Source organism: Dendroctonus ponderosae, unplaced genomic scaffold (genome assembly GCF_020466585.1).
Source record: "Dendroctonus ponderosae isolate FM_Combo_2020 unplaced genomic scaffold, Dpon_F_20191213v2 Dpon_F_20191213_8, whole genome shotgun sequence".
NCBI classification, from domain to species: Eukaryota; Metazoa; Arthropoda; class Insecta; order Coleoptera; family Curculionidae; genus Dendroctonus; species Dendroctonus ponderosae.
The window spans coordinates 11,036,559-11,060,880 of NW_026019016.1; the positions used below are offsets into that span (position 1 = coordinate 11,036,559).

Genomic DNA, 24,322 nt, shown 5'->3' on the forward strand with positions numbered 1-24,322 from the left:
TCTTAAATTACCCCGAAGTAATCATTTCATTAAAACTGTTTACTGCTTTTCAACTCCTAAGTTTATGTGTTTGGAACACATGCTACCGTACAAATACACTTTGGAAAACCATAAAACCAATTAGCGGTCGTTACTGCTATGTTTCATAACAGTGGCAGTCATCTCTTGGGTGAAAATAGATCATTTTTAATTGTTGAACAATTTCCTTAAAGGCCTAAGGAGGAGTATGTGTAATGTTTTCCATGTTTCATATACAGACAGTCTCAGAAGGAATGTCTAAATTCATTTAAGTAATATTCAGCGACTGTTTTTGTTAAAAACGTTCGGGACGCGTCAATTTTTATTTGCAAACGCAATTTTTTTATTGTCCAATTTATATAGGGTGGTCCAAAAATAAGTTACGACCATCAACTTATTTTTTTTTAAATGAACGCGTCTGCTTTTAATTTCAATTTTGCAGGCTATCCCCACGACAATATCACGGAACAGTCCAATTTCTTGTTTCGTAGCCATGATAGCTTTTTGCGGGCTATCCATCTTCTGCCCTCGACTTTTCCGTGGACGATCAGGCAGAAAATGTGGTATTTGGTACCTCGCATTATACGTCCAAAGTAGCTGACCTTTCTTGTTTTCAATTCTGCAAATTCGTATCAAGAAAGAATTAAATTAAATCGTATCGATAGAATCTATAGTCTGTAGAATAGTCTGTAGTCCAGATGGCTGCCCAGATGATGTCCATTTGCATTGTTTTGCACGATTCAAAGTTCCGATCTCTTAAAATGTTACTACCTACTTTCTTTCTACTAGTGATTTTCATCGGAGACAATTGTTAAATCAGATGTTGAGCGGATATTCTCTAAAGAAGGCAGGGTCAATTTATGAAAAACGCTCAAGAGTAGCTATCTACTATTCTATCTCAACTATTATTAATCACTTAAGGCAATAATATGTTCTATTATTTGTTATTTTATTTTGTAACAACAAATAATCAATATTTAGATATCTATTTTGTAATCTTTCATATTTAACATAAAATGATAAACATCATTACTGTTTTGTAATAATATATAATAAATATGTTTTGAATTTAATTGAAAAAATATTATTATAGTTCACTTCAGTTATTTCAGAAAACATGGGTCCCGTCTTTTTATTTTCTATCACGCAACGCATTCTTGATACCAAAGACGATACGAATCTCTCTTCAGCTTATAGTTGCAAAATATGTGAAACGAATTTATTAGGGCTTATTTTGAATTCTCTATATTATTTCTATGATTAATTGTGTTTACCACGCATCAAAATGGATTTTTTCCCTTCATATACTCTTTGATTCGTTTATGATTAAACTTTCTCAATTTAGTTTAATTTTGTTAGTCTTGGATTAGTTCAGTGAGAATTTTTTTTCGAACATACGCGAACATATCCTGTCTGTATAGCTCTTCCTCGTTTTACCGTATATTTTAAACAGATGGAACGTCTTTTTCCTATTCAGATACAAGTTGTAGCAGACGTTTATGAACAACATACACAAGACCAGTCACAAAAAACATGCTACAAAGCGAAAAGTATTAAGGAATGCTGGACGTCAAAAACAATTTCGTGCTAAACAAAGAGCATTCAGTAATAGATCAACTCCAAGTAGCTTTCATCAACCACGAACTAGTGCTGAACGTCAAAGATTATACAAAGCAAATAAGAAATTACGGCTACAAAATACAGAAACTCAAGAATAAGAGTTTAGACAATCCCAAGAAGAGCAATATGTACAACCTCTCGTTGAAGAATGTTAAATGGTTCAAATAAAAAAGATATTTTACAATCAAAAGGGAATTTAATGACATTTTACCTATTCCTGATCCATTTATAAATTATTAGACTACCAAGAATATTAAAATTATTATTGCCATCATGCCTTAAACAAGTTCAATTTTTTATGGTTTCTATAAATATATGAAGTTATCACTTCTGTCGAGCCTCCCGTAGCGCACACCATTTTTTCTTCTGTATATGCCAGAATGTTCTTTTAGCTTTTTATTTACATTAAAATCGTCGTATATGGACTGGAAATGTTCGACTTCCTTACAGGATTCCTGCAGCCATATTTCCTTAGCTTAATTTTTTTGCAAATTATACTGCTACCTAAACAGTCCAACTGCCCAACTATTTTATATCCCCACAGACTTTTCCGTGCTCGTTGCAGCATGTCACGAAAATTTGCTGCTGCTCTAATATTGTTTAGAACTATAAAAAAGAAAACTTGCTAAAAAAGACAAGAAGGAAAGTGAGATAGTGAGAAAAACTCGACAAAAAGAATTACGACATGATTCTATGCAGCTATTTCCTGCAGCGAATTGATCCTTTTTCGCGGAATTTGGCGAAAAAAAAAACTTCAAAAATTTGCCAAAAAAAAACTAACATTTTTCAAATCCGGCCCATCATATAACTCGAAAGAAAAAATCGGCGGCTTTAAGTGAGGAAAAGTCCATTTTAATACGAAATTTCTAAGAGTTTCCAGTATTTTTCAGTTACTAAGGCGAGTCGATGGGCCGTTGAAAAACATACATTTTTCCAAAATTTTACAAGAAAAAGCCAAAAATCCATCAATCCGGCTCATAATATCAAWCGAAAGATAAAATMCGCTTTGAATGTGGAAAACGCACTTTAATAGGATCTTTCTGGAAGTTTCCTGGATTTTTTGAGTTACGAAGGTGAGGCGATTGGAAAGAGAAGTAATACTGAAAAATCCTCAAAACTGTCCATAACATATCTCGAAAGAGAAAGTCTGCAGCTTTAAGTGAGGAAAATTTACTTTTATAAGCAACTTCTGAAAGTTTCCAGGATTTTTCTACCTACTAAGGCGAGTCGATGGCCCAAAGGAAAATAGGAGAAAATAGGAAAACCAAAAAATTCTAAATCCAGCCATAACATCACTCAAAAGTGAAAATGCGCTGCTTTAAGTGAGGAAAAACTCACTTTAACAGGAAATTTCTGGGAGTTTCCAGGACTTCTTCAGTTACTAAGGCGGGGGCCGTTAAAAAACACAAATTTTTCAAAAATTTTACAAGAAAAAGCCAAAAGTCCCGCAATCCTGATAGTTATATCACTCGAAAGAGAAAATGCGCAGCTTTAAGTGTGGAAAACGCACTTTAATAGGAAATTTCTGGGAATTTTTACGATTTTTTCAGAAACTAAATCGAAGCGATTTTTCAAGAATTCCCCAAAGTGGAACCAAAAATCTCTCAATCGGGTCCATAATGTAACTTTAAAGCGAAAACCGCTGCTTTACGTGAGAAAAACTCACTTTAATACGAAATTTTTGGGTGTTTCCAGGATTTTTTCAGTGACGAAGAGCTAGATTAATCTCATGTGGCTATCTTTTCCTTTTGACTTTTTTCACTCTTCTAATTAAGTACCGGTCTCTCCAATAACAGCATGATCGTACATTCTTCATTTCGTTTTCGCCACACCATTTGTCGTCCATCCGATCCAAATATGTAAAACTTTTACTCATCACAAAATATTACATCCCTCCAATGTCCACCTTTTGAAGAACGACCCTTTCGACCCTAAGGGGTTTGTCAAAATCGTTATGAGAAAGTTCTTGATGAAGCTAAATTATATTATCGTGATAATTGCAATCTTGCAGAATCCTTGAGACACTCCTTCCTTGATGACCTCTTGTCCTATTTCCGGGTCTGCAAGCAAGTCAAAACTCGTAATTTATTGTTTCTTATCTTCTGACAGCATAATTTCTTCGCAAATATTCTCCATATGCAACATTCCCATTTTCCTCAAATAGACTTAACACTCTTGATGGACGACTTTATTGGGATGGTTTGTGTCAGGAAAGCATTTCAGTTTCAGTGTAGATGCGAGATGTTGCTAAACAGTTTTAAAGAGATTTTCCCAGGTTGAAATAAACAATGTTATCAATTCTTTCTGCTTTAGCGTAAACTATCATTTTCATGCATGTTCTGTAAATAGCAATTTCTATTATATGATTTGACAATTTTATATAAAATTACGCAAAATACTTACAAATAAATAAATAGGAAACCATAATATGGAATTCAATCGATGATTAAATATTTTATCTGTCTGTGGCATAAAATTCAGTGTTCCATTTAAATCAAGCTAGTTATTACCATTCAAAACGTGCAATTGTTTGAACTGGGTTTCGGACACCCTCAAAAAAATCCGCATTTTTATAGAACAACAAATATCTCAGAAAGCAAAGATTTAATTAAGCAAGATAAACCTTAATACAATTGACATTCCATTTCGAAAGTGCAAACTTTGGAGACACCGGGTGTCCCCAAGTACAATACAAAATATTAAATAAAATATACCCCCGGTAGGCTTCTACTGATCCATAAAATAATAATCTCTGAAATAGTTTAGCCGCAATCTTCGGCATGTTATAACCCGAATAATCCTGTATAATAATAATACAGGCTGACAAAAGAACCTTCAGGCCAAGATTGTGTCTCTCTACGCTAGCTCGGAACCACAGTGGATGAACTCAAATATCCATAAAGATCGCTCGGTCATCTGTATAATTTTTCCATAAGAATAATAAGATTGCCACAGTCGAAAGCCAATTATTGTCATGAAATGGGACAACAGGCCACTCACCCGCCACAATAAAACTAACAGGAACTTCAGCAAAAGAAGCTAATTGCATTTTTTGTATAAATTTGCCTGCGGGTTACATGCGCGATTTCGGTTTTGTAAACCGGCTTATATTGATTATCATACTCAAATTCTTTGATTCAGAATTCAAAAGTCTATTTCGTTGTTTAATATTTGCACTTAAGATTATTTTTCACTTTAGGATGGATTCACTCCATTGGCAGTGGCCATGCAACAGGGCCACGACAAAGTTGTGGCTGTGCTTTTAGAGAACGACACCAGGGGAAAAGTGCGACTTCCCGCCCTCCATATAGCTGCTAAAAAAGACGACGTTAAGGCAGCTGCTTTGCTCCTACAGAATGAGCACAACCCTGATGTTACATCGAAAAGTGGCTTTACACCTCTACATATTGCCGCTCATTACGGCAATGATAAAGTGGCCTCTTTGCTCTACGAGAAGGTCTGTACATACCACTGGTGTTTAGAGTTTTTTTAGTAGCAATTGCGATTATTTCAGGGTGCCAATGTGAACTATACAGCAAAGCACAACATCACACCCATTCACGTGGCCAGCAAATGGGGTAAAATTAACATGGTGACTTTGTTGGTGGCAAAAGGAGCGGATATTCAAGCTAAAACGCGGGACGGGCTCACCCCTCTTCACTGTGCCGCCCGGAGTGGACACGATCAAGTCGTTGACATGCTTTTGGAAAATGGTGCACCTATTCATGCCAAAACCAAGGTGAGRMAAAGCTTAATTTTCTAATTATTTAAGGAAATACTTGCCGGAAAAATCAATAGTGTTCTTTTTTTTGATAATTTTCTAAAGACGGGCCTATGTGGTCCTCACTGATGAATGAATCAGAGACATATACAAATGGTAACACCCCGTAAAACTGGTTTTATTTAAGTAATGTTTAGTATACAGGTTTCTTATACTTACTGACATGAGTACTTCGTTAAAAAATTGAAGAAATTCTATGGTTAACAGCCTAGAAAAACTTAATAATGTGTCGGCCCTCCGCAATGTTTATGCACTCCTAAACGTGCCGATGTTCTCTTGGGGATCTTACTCCAGGCTATCGGTGCGGCATTGCAGAACGCGTTTAGCAAGTGGGGGTAGTGGTAAATTTTGTAACCTACCTTTAATATCCCAAATATGTTCATATTGTTCTGAGCCCCCATGTGGTCATATATACCTATCTTGTTGAAAAACTGGATGTTCTCAGAAAACGAAGTTCAAGACCTCTTGAATGTACCGGAGGGCAGTCATATTGCCCCTGATGAAAACTGCTACTATGAGCACCTCACACTATTATCCCTATGGCCTTTGGTCTCACTGGCCTAGACAAAATCTTGGTCTGTCGCTGAGGACTGCAGTATCCCAACCTCATTAATGAACGTCTTAAAGTATTTCCATTGCCATAAAAATCGCAGCAAACTCTGGTTTTGTACCAGGGAAAGATACAAGTGAGCAAATACTGAACGTCCGTCAAATCATTGAAAAAGAGCGAGAATTTAACATCGAAGTAAGTATATCTATTTCGTTGACTATTCGAAAGCTTTTGACGCCGTTAAGTGGGTATCGCTGTGGACAATTCTCAAAGAAATGCGCACTCCTTGTCTAAACACCGATTATATCTTAACCGGTGTTTAAAAAAAAATGTGTTGCACCGTCGCAAACTAATCGTCTGTTAGTTAATCAGAAAATCACAATGGCACCTCCGCTTTTTGGGCTTAGGTTGCTATCAGAGACATGAAATAATCCCTTGTTATCCCTTGTCTCAGGTTGCTATCTTCATGATTATCGAATTTTATTTCACATGATCTTTCGCAGCAACGCGGCCAGTAATATATTGGTTATATTATATTTTATTGTGTACTCCTTGTCTTCATATTTGTGTACTACTGACCTATAATATATAATATATATAAGCCTTGTTCTATGCTACTGACTACTGTACTAGCATGTACTAGACGTCGACTAACAATGCAATTCAAAGCTCTAAAAAGGTCTGAAATAGCTGTAAAATACGACCAACTGCTTGATAAACGGCTAGAACTAGCAGATTTGCAGAAAAAGAAATTGGAAGAGGAATTGTTAATGATTGAATGTGAAAGAAAGCGAAAGCTTCAATTATTAGATTTACAAATTGAAATAGAAAGGAAAAAACTTAATCTCCTTCGACATTGAACTGGGTGTTTGTATTAATTTTTATTGAAAAAACTTAAAAATTGAAACTTCGTACAAGGTCAAAGGCAACGTAAGAAACTTCTTTATAGTGTAACTCACTCTAATAGGTATTAAAAAATACGAATTACTTCCAAAGGTGTCTTTTCTTAGTAATTTAAAGCCTAGAAAAATAATAATTTACAAGTTGACTTTTAAAGTTGTTAACTAAAGCTAAAGCTAAAGCTAAAGAGCTACGAACTGCTGCCCTATCCACCGTATTCTCCAGATTTGGCCTCGTGCGACTTCTTGTTTCCAAACTTGAAAAAGTCACTCGCCCGGCAGATATTTCAGTCGAATGAGGAGGTCCGTTTAGTTGTTCTGGGCCTCCATTAGGTTGCCTTCCGGACTAGGAATACAACCGAGTGGAGGGCGTATTAGAGGAGGATCTATTGTCATCTGTCCTCATCAATTGAGGGCCATTTCCATTTTAGCCTCGCCACCCGTTCTGCGATGTCTATCACTTTTGTATTCTGTCTGATCCATTCGCGTGTCTTTCGGTCTTGTAGACGTATTCCTAGCATTTTCCTCTCCATTTTTCTTTGAGCAATCCTTAAACGCTCCATGGTCCCCTCATTAAGGCTCCATGTTTCTGCTTCGTACGTTAAAGTCGGCAGGACACACTACTTTTGTTTTTGCTGGGTGCAGGTGGTAGCTTTTTACGGCGCTGTTTAACTGCTCTAGCATCGTCTTTAAATCATCTATACTCTCCGCAAGAAAAACAATATCGTCAGCAAAGCGAAGCTTATTTACTTGTTCACCATTGATGTTAGCCTTCCATTCAAGTGTCTTAAATATATCCTCCAGAGCTATTTTGGGGATATTGTATCTCCCTGTCTCACGCCTCTTTTACGGGTGCTCTCTCTTCTGTCACGTAGTATATTTTTATGTTTTTTTTAGAAACTACCAAACCACTACGTAGTAGTAAAACTACTTAGCAACATTCATTAAAGTTTACTGCGTTAATTCGATTTTTTACCTCCATTAGTTGATCGAATTGAGTAAAAATCTTTGTTTTTACCTTATTAGATGGAATTTTGTGTAGACACCCTGTATAATTTATTATACATATAATAATATGTTATTAGAATGGTTTGGCACCACTTCATATGGCAGCGCAAGGAGAGCACGTGGATGCAGCCCGAATCCTTCTCTACCACGGAGCGCCTGTAGACGAAGTCACTGTAGACTATCTCACTGCTTTACACGTGGCAGCGCATTGTGGACACGTGAGGGTTGCTAAGTTGTTGCTAGAGCGCGGTGCCGACGTCAACGCTAGAGCCTTGAATGGTTTTACACCTTTACATATTGCCTGCAAGAAGAACAGGTTGAAGATGGTGGAGTTACTGATCAAGCATGGAGCAAGTAGGTTTCACTGTGTTTTTTTTAACACCTGATTGATTATCCATTTTAATTAGGTATTGGGGCCACTACCGAGAGCGGTTTGACCCCACTACATGTGGCCAGTTTTATGGGATGTATGAACATCGTCATATATCTGCTTCAGCACGATGCCAGCCCGGATATTCCTACCGTGCGAGGCGAGACGCCCCTGCATTTAGCAGCCAGAGCCAATCAAGTAAAAATCTCCTATACCGTTAAGAGTCATATTTGATAAACCTTTCTTTTCTAGACGGATATTATTCGAATACTTCTGCGAAATGGGGCGTCAGTGGACGCGAAAGCCCGTGAAGAGCAGACGCCTCTTCACGTCGCCTCGCGATTGGGCAACGTAGACATCGTAATGCTGCTGTTGCAACATGGTGCTCAACCCGGGGCTACAACCAAAGACTTGTATACGCCCCTCCATATCGCCGCCAAGGAAGGACAGGAGGAAGTTGCTTCTGTTCTTTTGGATAATGGCGCGGACCTGACTGCCACTACGAAAAAGGGTTTTACGCCTCTTCACTTGGCGGCTAAATATGGTCATCTGAACGTCGCGCGACTCTTACTACAGCGAGACGCTCCTGCTAACGCTCAAGGTATCATGTTATTAATAAAGTTTTTCTATAATCCTCAAACGTGTTTTTCAGGTAAAAACGGAGTTACTCCACTTCACGTAGCGGCTCATTACGATCATCAGCCAGTTGCACTACTTCTACTGGACAAGGGCGCTTCGCCTCATGCTGCTGCCAAAAATGGCCACACACCTTTGCACATCGCGGCTCGAAAAAATCAGGTAAAGTACTACCGTACTGTCCATAAGATCGAGATCGTTCTCAATAACGACGTTTGTTTCATAAACCAAGCTTCGTGAATTCTCTCTCTGAATTTTGGTTTCTGGTAACTTTTACTATTTTTTCGAAACTTTCGGTTGAGGCCAAGTTGGCGGCATATTGAAGGTGATATTATCCATAAAAACCATTTACAACCCCCAATATCGACTCAATTTATTGTACGCGTAACTCAGTTAATTTTTAGGAGTTGGCGTAGTGCTGCACAATTGGCTTGGTGCGCCAACTCAACGCATCGGCGCAGTATCTCAGTTCTGTTGCTGGAAAAAGTGACTTACAAAAAATGAGTTTTTTTTAGTTGTAAAAGCGGTCGGTTACGTCGCAAAAGTATTGCTCAAGAAGAATGCCAAGTACTATTTTAGGGCAGTACTATCCTGAATTGATTTTTCTCACCCAGGTAAAAGAAAGCCAACACATACAGGCTGGTTCAGTTTCCAGAGCGAAAACTTCAGGGAACGATAGAGTATCGAAAAATAATATGAGTTTGGATTATAATCTATATTCGAAATCAAACTTATTAATTGTTGGTAAATCGCTTTGGATATTTGAACGAAATTTTGCAGAGGATAACTAACAATTTTTTCGTTTAGTTAGTGGCGTCCGAACTAACACGTTAATGGATGTTTTTGAAGAAACAATTATAGGTCACTGCTTTTTCATAGAAAGGTACCACTTTTAGATTTAGATTCGTAATTCAATTTGAAAGAAGAACGCTTACTTTTAGTTTTTCTGTACAACTCAGTGTTTTCAACTAAAACGTAAAAATAGTTGATAATCATTTAATCAAACTTAATAAAATCACACATTCAATCGGTGATGTATTAGAACAACAAAAAATTCAGAAATGTTCGAAATGTAGTCCACCCATTTCAATACATTTTCAATTCAAATTACATACACACACAGAATAGGCACAACAAAAACAATACAAAACATTAAACAAGCGGTGAACAATACGGACTAATACAACCAACAAATCTTTAATACTTAAGTTTTTTTCTGTTATTTGGTTAAAACTGGAGTAGAATAAACGAGTAAACTTGGTTTTTTGAATGTTTCCAGACGTAAACGTCCAGTGGATTAATTTCTGGTTATCTGGGTGGCCAGGCCATTGTTCGATTCCATTGACCACAGTATCATTTAATTCATTAATTCTTAGCAGGCCAATGAAATGTCATGGATAATACGGAATTTTTCGAGATATTTATATCCTGTAATATTTTGACCTGCTAAATCGAAATCCGCACACAAAAATTTTGAAAAATTTAACGAATAATTCGATTGAGCTGGCGAAGACATAGGTCGATAGAGGGATAACGAAACTTTAAAATTATAAATTAAAATTTAAAGTTTGGCATTGGAGATTGTTGTCGTCCCTATGTTATAAGATGTTATGTTTGTAAGTTTAGATGTGTTTTATTATTTCGTTTCTATGGATGGTGCTTTACCTCGCTTTACATCTCTTTTGAACAAAGCCTACAGATGTACAGATTTGATCCGCACAAATGATTCTCTCAATTAGACCTTCGAATTACCTTGATGCTGACCTGATAGAGTCAAACTGGCCGCGGATTTGCATTCAGCAAGTCGAAATACTACAGGATATGTGTTATTCGTTCTCTTATAAGTGAAATTGCGTTGGCGGAGTGTAACTGTCGCCTTTTAACACAAACAAGAAAATATATGAGATGGTTGTACTACGTTTCGAGCAATTTCTATAGTTTTTGTTGATGAGGGACATCACAGTTTAAAGTTGCGATTTTATACTGTTTTATTAAATTATTATACATAATTACATTATTAAATGTGCAGATAAATTAAATAATCCAAAAATCCTTCAAACTGAATGAATTGAAGCGATTCTTGAGCGATTAGGAAATAGCAGTGGTTTGTCATGTTTTTAGACATGCATTAACGTGTTAGTCCGGAAGCCACTGACAAAACCAAAAAACTTTAATAATAAAGTAAGCTTGTTAAGAAGTCAACCTTAAACACCCCTTACCGAAGCGTTTCTCGAATATACGTATACGCAAACTCTAATTGTTGTTTGATTCCCTAAAGTTCCCCCTGAAGTTTCCGCTCTTGAAACTGAACCTCCGTATAACAAGAAAAGTAAATTCGGGAACTTCGGAAGTAAAATAAACCCAACACTAATAACAACAAAGCAAGCTGAGATGCCCCGGAATAATCTATCCAAAACCGCGCGCATCACAAAAACACAAAGAAAGAAAAAAGGTTCATCGATAATAAACAAATCGAAATTAGCTGGTCACTTTGTTGATTTCTTGCCAACTCTTCATTTTTCACTTTAAGATGGATATTGCAACGACACTTTTGGAATACAGCGCTCAAGCTGATGCAGAATCCAAAGCGGGATTCACACCTTTGCATTTGAGCGCCCAAGAAGGTCATTCTGACATATCTTCCTTACTATTAGAGCATAAAGCCAATGCCAACCAAACTTCCAAGGTACGCATCTAATTGTTTTAAAGATACTTTTACTTGATAACTCTGTCTTTATAATAGAACGGTTTGACTCCGCTACATCTCTGTGCTCAAGAGGATAGAGCTGCAGTTGCTCAGTTGTTACTACGGGCTGGCGCAATAAAAGACGCCGAAACGAAGAGTGGATACACACCGTTACATGTTGCTTGCCACCATGGGCATGTGAATATGGTAAATGTTTTTTCGAGTCTAATCAACGAGCTCGTACATTTGATTCATTTTTTAGGTAAGGCTATTATTGGAGCAAGGAGCCGAAGTCAATCCAGTCACAGGGGCGGGATACACGCCACTGCATCAGGCCGCTCAACAGGGACATGTTTTGGTTATCAGTCTTTTGTTGAAGAATAAGGCAGATCCTAATGCAGTTACGCAAGTAAGTTGCTCTTAAGTTGTAGGAGTAGTTTGTGGGAGTAGTTAGTTGAAGTCAATTGAGAAACGATTAAGCAAAGCGAATAGGAATATAATAATATGTTCAGCTTCAGAATTTCCCGTTTTTACACCTTTCTTTACATAACTGAATGTATACTACAATTTACTCATTGGAATCTACTCTTTAGACCAGTGAATTTATTGCTTTTTGTTTTTCCAGAATGGGCAAACCGCATTGGGAATTGCAAAGAAACTGGGATACATCAGCGTGGTCGAAGAGCTGAAGGTTGTGACCGAAACGACCATAAATACAACAACCACTTTGAACATCGAAGAAAAATATAAAGTGATGGCACCGGAAGCGATGCAGGAAACCTTTATGTCAGATTCTGAGGATGAAGGCGGTAAGTTGCTTCAACAGTAAACATTAGTATAAAACCGACCATGAAAGGCCGCAGTTGTTTTATACAGCTTACGCTAGGCTTACTTGTAACAGTTTAGAGGGGAAGCATTAATTATGAGCCTTATACATAGCCAGTTGGTTTATTTGAACTAATTCATATGATTATTGTTTTCGTTATGTGCATTTAGTTTTTGTTGAGTTTGTTTTCTCACGCATCGAAGGGACAATCAAATGCAGTGCTTGAGAAGTGCAACTTGCTTGCTTGTTCCTAGAGTCGTTTTGTTTATGTTTTGTTTGTATGCTTTGTATATTAGTTTGTTGAGTTAATTTCTTAACCGTGAATGAATACAAAAAACGAAGAAGACTACAAGAAGAGGCGTTTATGCAACAGGGCACGATACACCTAAACACGGGTTGCCAATGCACATGAGGCGCATTATTATAAGWATTATCACACGATACYCATACACAAGTGTATACTTTTTGSGATTTTTGTAWATTTGATATACATACTACATGTGCTGACATGTCTAATACATTTTTCCAACACAWWTAAATGGGKATATATGGATAAAATTATCTCCGATTATKCGCCAGATAGACTCTCTCAACTTAGAATTTCGCGGTGGGACTATATTAAAACAAAATAAATTTAATTTTACAGTTGTCAGAATAATTTTGATACAGTATGTATGAGTATGAACAAATTTTGTTCATAAGTATATGTACACAATATACATGCAAACACCATACAATATACATACATAACACAATTAAAATTTMTTTTTTATAATTAGTAAACTTAACCATTTTTTGTCTAATTTATTTTTACAGTTTTCGAAACTTATTCTTCGATTAAGGTCYCGTAATCTAATACAAGTTCTAGTTCGCCAGAGAATTACTTCAAACSGASCTGACGAATTTTCTAACTTCTTCATAGTTCYCTGTGCCAATTTCATRCAAATGTTTTTTCATCATGTAAAGAGTTTTTGTGCATGTCAAAAAACTCAGTATCAAGAACCTGAGCTGCCTTCAATAAATGGTTAGTTGGTTCCACCAAAAACCGTCTCGAAATAGTCTGCAACCAATCAGGTACATTTCTATGTTGCAGATCGCGATTACTTGTAGGAATACCCAAAGAATATTTGTCCCTAACCTGTACGGCACATATCCCGTTATGTACTTTAAATATTCAAAATTTATCTTTTCTTTTACTTCAAATTCATTCACTACTTATTCATCGATAAGTTTCTCTCCTAAGTATTGAATGTGCATAAACTAATTACAAACAATATCTTTACCAAAATCATCTTGATTTTGTTCACCCAGCGGTTCGTTTTTTATCAGATTAGAAAATATTGATTGAGTTCAACAAATATCTTCATCACTGCTCAGTATTTTCATCCGTATTTCTGTTTTCTGCAAAGATTGCGGCAGAATGTTTCTAATATGGTGAGAAGGGTGGTTATTTGCTCCCCCATACCACGATCGTATGAGAAACAATTTTCGAGAACATCTTGGTTAAGACGATAAGTTAACTTTTCATATAAATAATCAAACATATGTGCCAAGGCTCTGTTAGTGAGCAATATTCCTTTCTGAAATGGTAAAATCTTCTGATGCTTTCCAACCCTCTTGGTATTTTTGATATTTGACATTCTCTCAAGCAATTTTTTCTGATTGGAACTATGAGTACCAAATGCATTTTTGCATGGACCACTTTTGTGATATTGTGACCTAGAATTCGACAAATCAACCAGTAACCAGTTGGACGGTGTTGCATCGCTTCTGTGCTGGTGCGAACCACTTTTTCGGTTTTATAACACGGTTCCAAAAATAACCGGTTAATTTGACAAAGTGTAACTGCGGTTCCAGGTTACACTCCATCCTTAATATAACATCAGTTTATGGACACAACTAAATATAAGTTACGACGGAAATTGCTTTGGTCCACACCCTAAAGATAATTCTTTAAATATTTTTGCATATACAGACGTACTTCATCTCCTGAAACTAGCAAGAAACCATATAATTGACAGTGGTTTAATATTAGATAATTGTGTAATAAATAAACATTACTTTGACACTTTATTAAATATATAAAGTTCAGAACTGGCGCATGCATATAAAATAACTAGACAACATCTTGAAGTAACAGGTTCAATGAGGCAAAAAGTTCGATTTGCTGCTGAATGCTTATCAAGTACTGTCGCAAAGGCAATTCGGTACTGTGAGGACGTGATTTGATGCCCAAAAATAGCCATTGGGATAAGGTTGCTGAAGTGGTTCAATTGTATAACAACTGGTTATCCAGGTTACGCGTTTGGAACACTGTTATTTTTGCGGTTACGTTAAATCCCGACCATCCCGAGGCCGAGCTTCGCGTGTGACATCATGCGCCATGACACACAATTGGCATACCGTTTTCTGTGTATCGTGCAACAGGGTATTTTTCTACAAATAATAGTTAGTTGTTCTAAAAACAGCTGCCTCTTGAACATAATGTTACAACGGTTCATAAAAAATGTACTTAATTAAAGATCTTAGAAGTTGATCTAAATAGAAAAGGGCTTTTGTGCTTTTCTAACTAGATGTAAATGACTGAGCTAAATTATTTCAACACGATTTCAGTTTCAATTTGTATATATTTTTTCTTATTTTGTCAAGTCAACGTTCGTACAATGGGCCAAATTCTTACTTTTGGGGTGGATGTATTTGGGTAGTGTAAGGGGCTATAAATAAGCTACTAAGGGTGGCGGTTGGTATGTTGCATGCCTCAGGCGGAGTGGACGAGCCGCCAGTGGTATTCGGCCGACCCACGCATGCCCAACATGTATATCTTCCGTATTACCAGGGACAAATGAACTATACACGTAAGTTTTTCTACTAGCTGACTAACTTACCTGGACGCAAAATGCCACAATGTTCTACTACAGTTAAATTGCATCCTTGTAAATGTTATCTTAGGCGCTTAACTAATATGGTTAGCTGAAGGTACATGTGAAGCCAAACGCTAGTTTCATTTTTGGCTTTTCCAGTAGCGCAGCAGGCTTAACAGTTAGCAACATGTATGGGAAGTGGTTTGCTTTGTAGTTAGTTCAATAAACACCCACAATTTATTGAGCGTTAAAATCGGTATCCTGCTATATCAAATAACGCATAGCTTATAATCATCATCCTCTAATGTGCACTTGCAATATTTAATTAGTTCTAAATCTGCTGTTTACGCTGGATATTCGAAAACAGATATTTACTTGCGTAATCCCACTCTTATCAATACACTTGTTTCATCCTCTCAAACCGGCACCATATCTTATCAACACTCTGGTCGATCGAACGTAGTGCATTAGTTGAAAAATTTCATTCATTTACGCCCTGTAATACTAGTTAGGTAAACTGTTTTAGGATGTAATCTGTTGGCAGCTGAAACTGAAAAGTTCTCGATTGTATTTACAATTACTGTGGCCAAAGTGAGTTGGTGGGTGTTTCAATTACTGATTTAAAAGTACCTTTGTGTCAGCGTATTATTTAGGTACTAAAAAGCAAAGAGGCGAGGTAACTTTTTAACAAGGTTGGCTTTTAGCAAAACAATGCATTACTGCAATAAAACAGTTAAGCAACAAACTCATCATCTTGATAAACAAAAAATAATTATTTAATATAGATTCAAATTTATATTTTGACGTGCAATTAAACCAATCTTTGAACAAGCGAATAGACTGTAACCTCGATAGGTATTAATTGTTTAAATTGAAATGAGACCTACCCAATTGATAACGACTGTAAATACACAGTTTGATTTATACATTTGTTCAGTTTACGCCATTTCTATGTTCACCTTGAATACGCACTTTAAGCTAAAAATAATTGACGATTGAGGATCTCGAATAAATTAACTGTTAGCTAATTAAACATGAGAATTGATAATGTATAACGCGGTTTGATCGATCAACACCCGAACGGGTCTCACGATGTTTTTGAATTGCTCCCACATCATGTCTTATTTTAGTAGCCGTTGAAGTTTACATTACAATATTTATGTAATTTGTTAAAAAAAATACCAATTAATATCGTTCTGTTTGGTGTTTAGGTGACGATCCGCTGTTGGGCGATCAGCAACAGTACAAATACATGACTGTCGACGACATGAAGTCTTTGGGAGACGATTCCATGCGAATGGACGTTACTCACGATGAGAAAAGCGAATACAATCGAAATTCTCTGGGTATTATTTAGGTTCTTATTCCGTTTTCTCGGTATATGTAATTTCTTTCGCATTTTAGCTCCCTCGCATATTAGCAACGAGCTGATCATTCAACCGCAACATGTTAAAGAGTCTTTCTCTCAGCCGGACAATGTTGACATCAACAGGCAACCCGTTACCGCCGGGTAAGTAATCCTTTTAATTCTACCGCCTTTAGTGTTGTTTATATTGGCAATATTTACTTACATTTGTGCGTTTTAACTTAATTGATTTAAAAGTATGTTTTGTGGCTTACTCAAAACCAGCGGTCTGAAGTTAATTTATTCTTAATAATGCTTCCTTGTGTTAATAGAGTGCGCTTAATATATTTATCATCTTTAAATGTTTGAATACAACAGAAAAATTATCAAGACAGTTTCTGTAATACAGATAGTCTATACAGAGCTTTTGTTACAGTAGTGGATTTTTAAACTTACTTATAGGGAGTTATTGAAAATTATAAATACTGTAATGCAGTAATAAGGTTAATTCTTATTTTAATACTGCATTTGCGTTATTTCTCTAACGAAATTATAGTTATTGGAATGCCTAGTTCACTGCTTTCAGTATCCACAGTAGCCACAGATTCTAGAGGTTACTGACTTAGAAATGTCAACTGCTAGTATAAGGTAGAAATAAAGCTTTACAGTAGTATTGATGCACAAATAGCACAGAACAGTATCCTTATTAAGGGGTCTCTTATTTTAAGACTCAATTGCGCAGGCGTATGTGTCAAAATACCACAAACTAACAGTCCTAATTAAGGATATAAAAAGATTGATTTCACTAGAGTTGTGTTGTTGGTTTGAAAAGTATCTTTCAGCTTATCTAATGGATAACATCGTAGATAAACCGATAAATGTTTATTTAAATGATCAATGATTTTTTTCTGAAGCATCTAATGTTGTCGGTATATTGCAATTATTATTAAATAATAAGATACAGTGAAATATGCTAAGTGGTAGATCAGGCCTATTTGATGGCAATTATTCTCATGGCTAGAAAGTTGATTGGAAGATTATTATTATTACTGTTATTGTAGTTGTACTCGCACAAAAATGTGAAAATAATGCAGGCAATTTGTTCTTATTCAAACCTGTCGTTTATTTGATTTTTTTCTGTTCATATTGTTGAAATATGTTAAATGCAAATTGCAGAATAAATAGGTTGAGATAACTTTTTAAGAAATAATTAAGCGGCAGAACGGACATTATTAAAAGCGAGGAATTTCCGGCCTGAAGCATCAAAAAACGAAAAAAAAGTTAAAATTTAGATTAGTATAAACAGATACAAAGTATAAATATGTATGTATATCCCACTACTTACAAATTCACTGTATAGATCTTGCTTATTTGTAGTTAGAGCGTAGGAAATTGAGTTGAATAGAGGACTAAGACGAATAAGAATCACTTAGTAAATGCAATTATATTTTTGAAAAATACATACAGGGCCGTCTTTGAGAGCTTACACTAGAAGTATCTGCTAAACAAAAATCCACACTTTCTGAAACGAACACTGAAAATTTCAATACAAGGTGATAATGTTGGGTCTAAATCGTCTGAAATATTTGTCAAGTCGGTTCCACTTCCGGTTACACTCGCTTATTTTAAATGGAACACTCTGTATATTATAACATTTTTGATTCTCTGTCGGATGTTGAGGTCATTTTGTTAAATGAACTGGGTACGACATTAATTGATAGGTTCAAACTTAGAAATAATGCGGTGTTCCACCTACTTTGGTCAATCAATTTGAATATATCTTTAGCTGGTTGTAGCCAAGGGTTCAATGTATCAATTTGCAGAAAATGAGTTTAGCATCTCTTATGAAAATAAAGTTATGGAATATTAAACTTGACTGAAAAAATCTTTACAAATCATTGATTGATAATGGAACAATTCACACTTAGTTCTTAAGCGCTAGAGCGATTCAAAAATCGCATGTCCCATGTATATCGATGTTGACGATTGCAATTTCAAACATTACATTAATGTGTTCTGTTTGTTCACCAAAATAACATTCAAAAATGTTTGCGGTTGTTTCAGAGTAAAATGTTTCAGAAATATGTGTGTCTAATGAATTTGAATATTTTCTATGAGCTTTATAGTAGGCTTGTGTTTTATAGCAAAAAGTTCCCATTAGTGTTAGAATTCAGTAGCAAAGCTTTCGTTGGTAGCTAACCCTGCTTAATATATAGTTGGAAAACTGTCTTGATAGTGTAGATAGATATAAAGTAAGCAAAGCTAGACAATCCATAACCGATCAACGATAACAATCGATGTGGATGGACGCAAATCCTTATCGCTTGTCTTCGTTGAGAGCTAAATTCGACACCCTGTAACCGTGTTTGTATGTGTGTTCGAAGCTTTTTCGACCCCGACAATGAATGGGTGGTGCTCGAACGGTCCCTCTTACATTTGGGCCCCAAACCCAAAAGCCCCGGGACAGGCCTGTGCAGAGAAAGGTATTTTAATACTGACCGATGGGGCACATCGGTCGATTAACGCACTGAATGCCGCACTAAAGTTATTTACCAACACTACTAATCAACACTGAAGCGTGAGGGTGATAACTGTTGTGGTTTTCTTTTATACAAGCTCTTGTATTGTAGTTATTTGACGAACGAACTGTTTAATCAGTTAGGTGTATGTGTTTTTGTGCGTTTTGTTTTTGAATGAAATACTGTTTAGATTAATCGAAATTGAATCGAGGACACAAGGTTTTTCCAACGCTTTCATTTTTTGAGAAGAATCTTTTTGTTGTTGGCACTTTCACCTTTTATACTCTGCTATTTTCACCAAGAACCACTTTGTGCAAAGCACTACATTTCTGTTCGATGAATTCCCGACATGTTCGTTTTAAGGGTTGAGATATCTGAGATATTTCTGTGCAAACGTTCCGTTTGCAGACGCATCGGGGCCACATTGGGACTAATAATACTATTTCCTGTTTAATATGTATATATTTTTATCAGTAGATTTTTAATTCTCTATGTTGCCTGGCCTGAGTGTTTTTTCCTAGTTAATATAACTATATCCCTACTAAACGCGTAAATCGACCAGAAGCATTGATTTATTATGCCGTATGAAAGCAACTAGGAGAATATGAATTGCTGGATCTGTAAAGTGCAAGTGTGACCCAAATTAGTTGTCACGCGAACCTTTGTCGTAACATTAACATTAAATTTGTCAAAAATTACATGAATATACACTAAATGGTAAGAGTGCTGAAAAAGTAACTTGTCGGAATACCCGAGATGAGGAGAAAAGTAACGATTACTGACCAGGTCAAAAACGATGCGATCGCGATGAATTTAAGTATTCGTATCGAATTCGGATCTGGTATTTAAGTATTTTCCGATGTCGTGGCGGATGCGAAAGTAACAAAGTCATTACAGTAGCGGTTCCTCAATAAGTGCACCTAAAAGTTTTCAATGCCTATTCTTAAGAACACGATTATATTTTATATTTTTTGAAGTAATTCATAAAATTGAGTCCAAGAACGTGTCGTGCAAAACGCAAAGACCTGTGAATTATAATAAAGCTAGTCTTTCGGTTAAAGGCTTCAGCTTTGATCACTGCACATTTGTAGAGTAAATTTGGTATAATTTTCCACCCGCGATCTTTGTTCACTCGCAAGAGTACTGAGTAGTACGATCTTTTAAGTTGGCCATTGTTCCCACTTTACTTCATCGCTTTTTTCGGTTTGTTTAGTCAGTAGGTTACTGTACGTGGCGCATTGATATTCGAATCGGGATATTTTGATTGCGAGCATGGCAAACTTTTGTATTTCTTATTAAAGTCGTTTAACTTTTTGGCTTCGGTGATTTTCCAACATTGCACACCTCAAAGTATTAAACCACGCGCAGCTTCTGACTTACTGCAATGATTACTTTGAGATCTCATATATGTGGAGCACATAGTAAAGTTTGATTGCAAGTTCTAGTGTGGAAATCAAAGTAACGAATAGTTTAAATTTTTTCAGAGTAATGACAACTAGAGAATACTTTAAAGTAATCTACTAAGTGGCCTTTTTTTATCATATGGTGATTCTTCCGTTTATTCTAAATGGTATTTGTTGGAAACTTAGTCCATATAAAACTGCATCAGATACTGAAACTGCCGTCGTTTCGCTGATAGATATCTGCACCGTCAGAGCATCTCGGGGGAAAACCATCGCTATGGATGGATGGATGAAAGCTTTTAACATTTTTCATCAAGCGTTTAACTTTGATCGGTTTTCTGCAAGAGGCCCTGATGATGCATAAATAATCTACCAAACGTGTGCATTATAAACATCTGACCAGTGCAAATATCCTCATAAATCTCTTTGTATTTGCTAAGAATATATCTTTAAAATACTGATTGAAATGAATCCAAAACAGTAAATTCTGAGAATTACACTTGCACTTTATACTGTACTGTGTACCATTACTGTAAATATACTATATAGAGCTATTAACCTTACTCTGTGTGTACTTTTGTCTACAGTGTCCCCAGTTGGAAAAAGTAAGTCTTGTATTTGTGTACAGTCTCTAACCTTTTCATTTTTAACTTGAAAAAGTAGATTAGATTCAAATAGAAACTAATATGTAGCATATATGCCGAACCATAATTTCTATTACATAACTGCCTTGATATTTTATATCCTCATCTGTAATATATTTTTCATTACACTGTTCATTATGAAAAACCCGAAGCCTAAATAGAAATCGCCATATCGGCTAATTTTTGACACGGATGTGGATGCATCATTCACAAGCAAGAAACTATCAATTTTCTGTGTTTTGGTGTAGCTTTTTGGTGTCTTTCCTGGTGGATGCACGCGGAGGTGCCATGCGCGGCTGCAGACATTCAGGAGTCAGAGTAATTGTACCACCGCGATGTGCTCACGCCCCTACGCGGGTGACATGCCGTTACGTTAGAGCGCACAGAGCTCCCCATCCGCCACCCCTAATGGAGGGTGAAGCTTTAGCCAGTCGGCTTCTGGAACTGGGACCAGTAGGAGCCAAGTTCTTAGGGTGAGTCACCTACTTTTTTCTTTTTTGTGTCCCAGGTGCACTCCCAAAGGAATACATGACCAAAAATTCATTTCAGGCCTGTTATAATCGAGGTGCCCCACTTTGCATCGCTGAAAGGCAAACATCGCGAAATTGTGGTGCTGAGATCGGAAAATGGAGAGACCTGGAAGGAGCACACTTTGGAAGCCAACGAGGAGGCGATCCAAGACGTTTTGAACCACAGCTTTGATGGCGAAGGTAAGAGAGCAGTTTCAACTAACGAACTGAGGTGAAACAAAATATCGAGGTGACAAAATATTGACAATTTAAATAGATTTACATAATACAAATTCATTTCTTTATTTAAAAGCCAAAATTTTCGAACTTTTTAAAACCGCTTAAAGTAATTAAAAATTGGAAAATGGTTAATATAGCAATTGTATATGATAGTTTAAGGGTCCAAGAAGGCGTAAAAGCGCGAGCTCAAAAAAATATCCATAACTGAGCCTGGCATAAAATTAAAAAAGAGTTATTTTTTCAGGTAGGTTATTTGACAATTGCAGTATGCAAAAACTGTCCGTCCGATCTTAATCGGCGTTGCGGCTCTCGTTTTGTATTGCAGTCAAGTACTTTTCTCTAAATGTATGGCGTGATTAACTTATTTTTCATTGTCAAATAAATCATTTAAATACTTTGTTTTTACCTACTTTTTTGCACTTTCGAGCATTTTAAAGCGAACATTTCAAATCTATGGATGTCGGATCAACTCTTTGTTATAGAGAATTTCATAATGAACAAATTTATGAGTATGCGTTTTCTCCAAAATGCATCCTTACGGAGTTATATGCGATTGTTTCGGGGGAAAAAGCGATTTTCAAATTTTCGTTGTTTATGCGAATAGCACCTTTTCAAGCTGGCGCACCTCGATATTTTCAATAATACATATACCATTCCCGAGCGATTCTGATTATGTTAAGTCACGTTACAGCAATGCCAATCTGTAACGCTCCTGGCCTACTATTGCAATCAATTTCCAGAATTAAGCCAATTGGAGGATCTGCACACGAACCGCATTACCCGAATTCTCACCAACGACTTTCCGCATTATTTCGCGGTGGTTTCACGAATAAGACAGGAGATTCATGCTGTTGGCCCAGACGGAGGGACCGTTTCCAGTGCTGCTGTACCTTTAGTGCAAGCCGTCTTTCCGGCCAATGCCTTAACCAAGAAGATCCGAGTCGGATTACAGGTACAAAGGCGCGACTTTGAATTGCCCAGCAAAACTAATTGTATTTTTCCAAGGCCCAAGCAATCGAGCCGGAATTGGTTACAAAGCTTTTGGGGCATGGAGTTGCAGTTTCTCCCATACTGACTGTCGAGCCAAGAAGACGAAAGTTCCACAAGGCTATCATGCTGAGCATGCCAGCCCCTAAAGCTCACTCTCGAGGCATGATCAACCAGTACCAAGGGGTTTCCAGCACCACTTTGAGGCTGCTTTGTTCCATCACAGGTAATTGTTGATTATGATTGAAGAGATGTCTTAGAACTAACTGTTTGATTAGGTTTTTTGATATTCAATGGCAAATCCATTTTCAGTTTTCAATTCAATGTAACTTTAGCGAATTTTGGCTCACAACCTTTGCGCTGTTTTTCCTCACGCAATGTCTTGGGATTGATATTTACGTGTTTAGCTAGAAGACACTTGATGGTTAGTTTCACAGAACAAGATGGAGAAACTAGCGATGGGAATAATCGTCCTTTCCGGCCAGTCGGAAGATATGCAGTTTTTTATTATCGTCTGATGCCGATTCTTCCCATCACTAGCTAAAACATACTTTTTATATAAATAAACAGTTTTCTATAGGTATCTGATTACCGAATTATACAGTTTTAGTGTTTTTTCAAATAACGACAGCAAAACTATCTAAAATATTTTCAACCGAAACGCATGGTAAACATATGTAAGAAGACTTCCCTCACTCATTTAGATCAGGATAAGATTCCCACACAATACAATCTACTTTTTCCATGCATGTTAATTAATGTTAGCTGTAATGTACTAAATGTGATCTATATTGTTGCAAAACTCTTATTTTATCATTCATGCTTCAACTTAGGAACTAAATCAGGTAAAATTTAGTTCCTCCGATGTAGATTTGATCTGTTGCTTGGTTTCCTGGATATGCCAATGTTTAGTTGAATATAGGTTTATAACCAAAATGATGATGATTTAGTTGACTGATCTTAGGTCATTACAAAAACACTGTTTACCGCAGAAAGTGAACTCTATACGGGGTGTTACATATTCAAGAAGTTAGCATTGGGATCTCGTGAAGCGTAAGAAATACGAACTCGATTAAAATATGGTAAAGTTGCACACTTGCATGCTTAACAAAATGGTGTTTTAAAAATCGGAGAATTCCCAGTACTTCGGGAAATATTCGAAGACAACCGAAATTTGGTCAAGTGATTTTTATTCTCTCCTGAGCTTATTTGGGACGAAATTTTATTTCTTTTATTATGCTATCCGATGTGGATTCTATGTTCTGTTTTCGGCCCACCGTCCTCAACTTGTTTTTTTTGTATGAACCTTAATTCATCTGTTTATAAATTCTACAGATCTCAGTAGTGGGACTGTAGAATATTTGTTGGAAAACTTGTTGAAAAGTCGGGAAAATACACACTTTCCACCAGGGGATTAAGA

At 36.5% G+C, this 24,322-nt stretch overlaps 1 protein-coding gene and 1 long non-coding RNA gene across 2 annotated transcripts in view; one reads left to right on the top strand and one right to left on the bottom strand.

The window, feature by feature from the left end:
• The window catches only part of LOC109536103 (ankyrin-3), a gene marked incomplete in the record, with an annotated part of 72,537 nt that overhangs the window by 33,067 nt on the left and 15,148 nt on the right, over window positions 1-24,322 (top strand). Inside the window, 18 exon segments of the mRNA XM_048669219.1 lie at window positions 4,838-5,095; window positions 5,153-5,377; window positions 7,954-8,230; window positions 8,284-8,444; window positions 8,499-8,847; window positions 8,899-9,044; window positions 11,413-11,568; window positions 11,626-11,775; window positions 11,831-11,977; window positions 12,194-12,377; window positions 15,157-15,249; window positions 16,467-16,601; window positions 16,660-16,765; window positions 21,110-21,127; window positions 21,415-21,639; window positions 21,716-21,876; window positions 22,656-22,867; window positions 22,921-23,128. Coding sequence (XP_048525176.1) covers window positions 4,838-5,095; window positions 5,153-5,377; window positions 7,954-8,230; window positions 8,284-8,444; window positions 8,499-8,847; window positions 8,899-9,044; window positions 11,413-11,568; window positions 11,626-11,775; window positions 11,831-11,977; window positions 12,194-12,377; window positions 15,157-15,249; window positions 16,467-16,601; window positions 16,660-16,765; window positions 21,110-21,127; window positions 21,415-21,639; window positions 21,716-21,876; window positions 22,656-22,867; window positions 22,921-23,128 — 3,211 coding nt within the window.
• LOC109536107 lies at window positions 5,517-6,194 on the bottom strand. Its single transcript, XR_007282170.1, has 2 exons — window positions 5,779-6,194; window positions 5,517-5,714 (listed from the first exon to the last, which is right to left on the bottom strand). It is a non-coding gene; the product is annotated as an uncharacterized LOC109536107 (long non-coding RNA).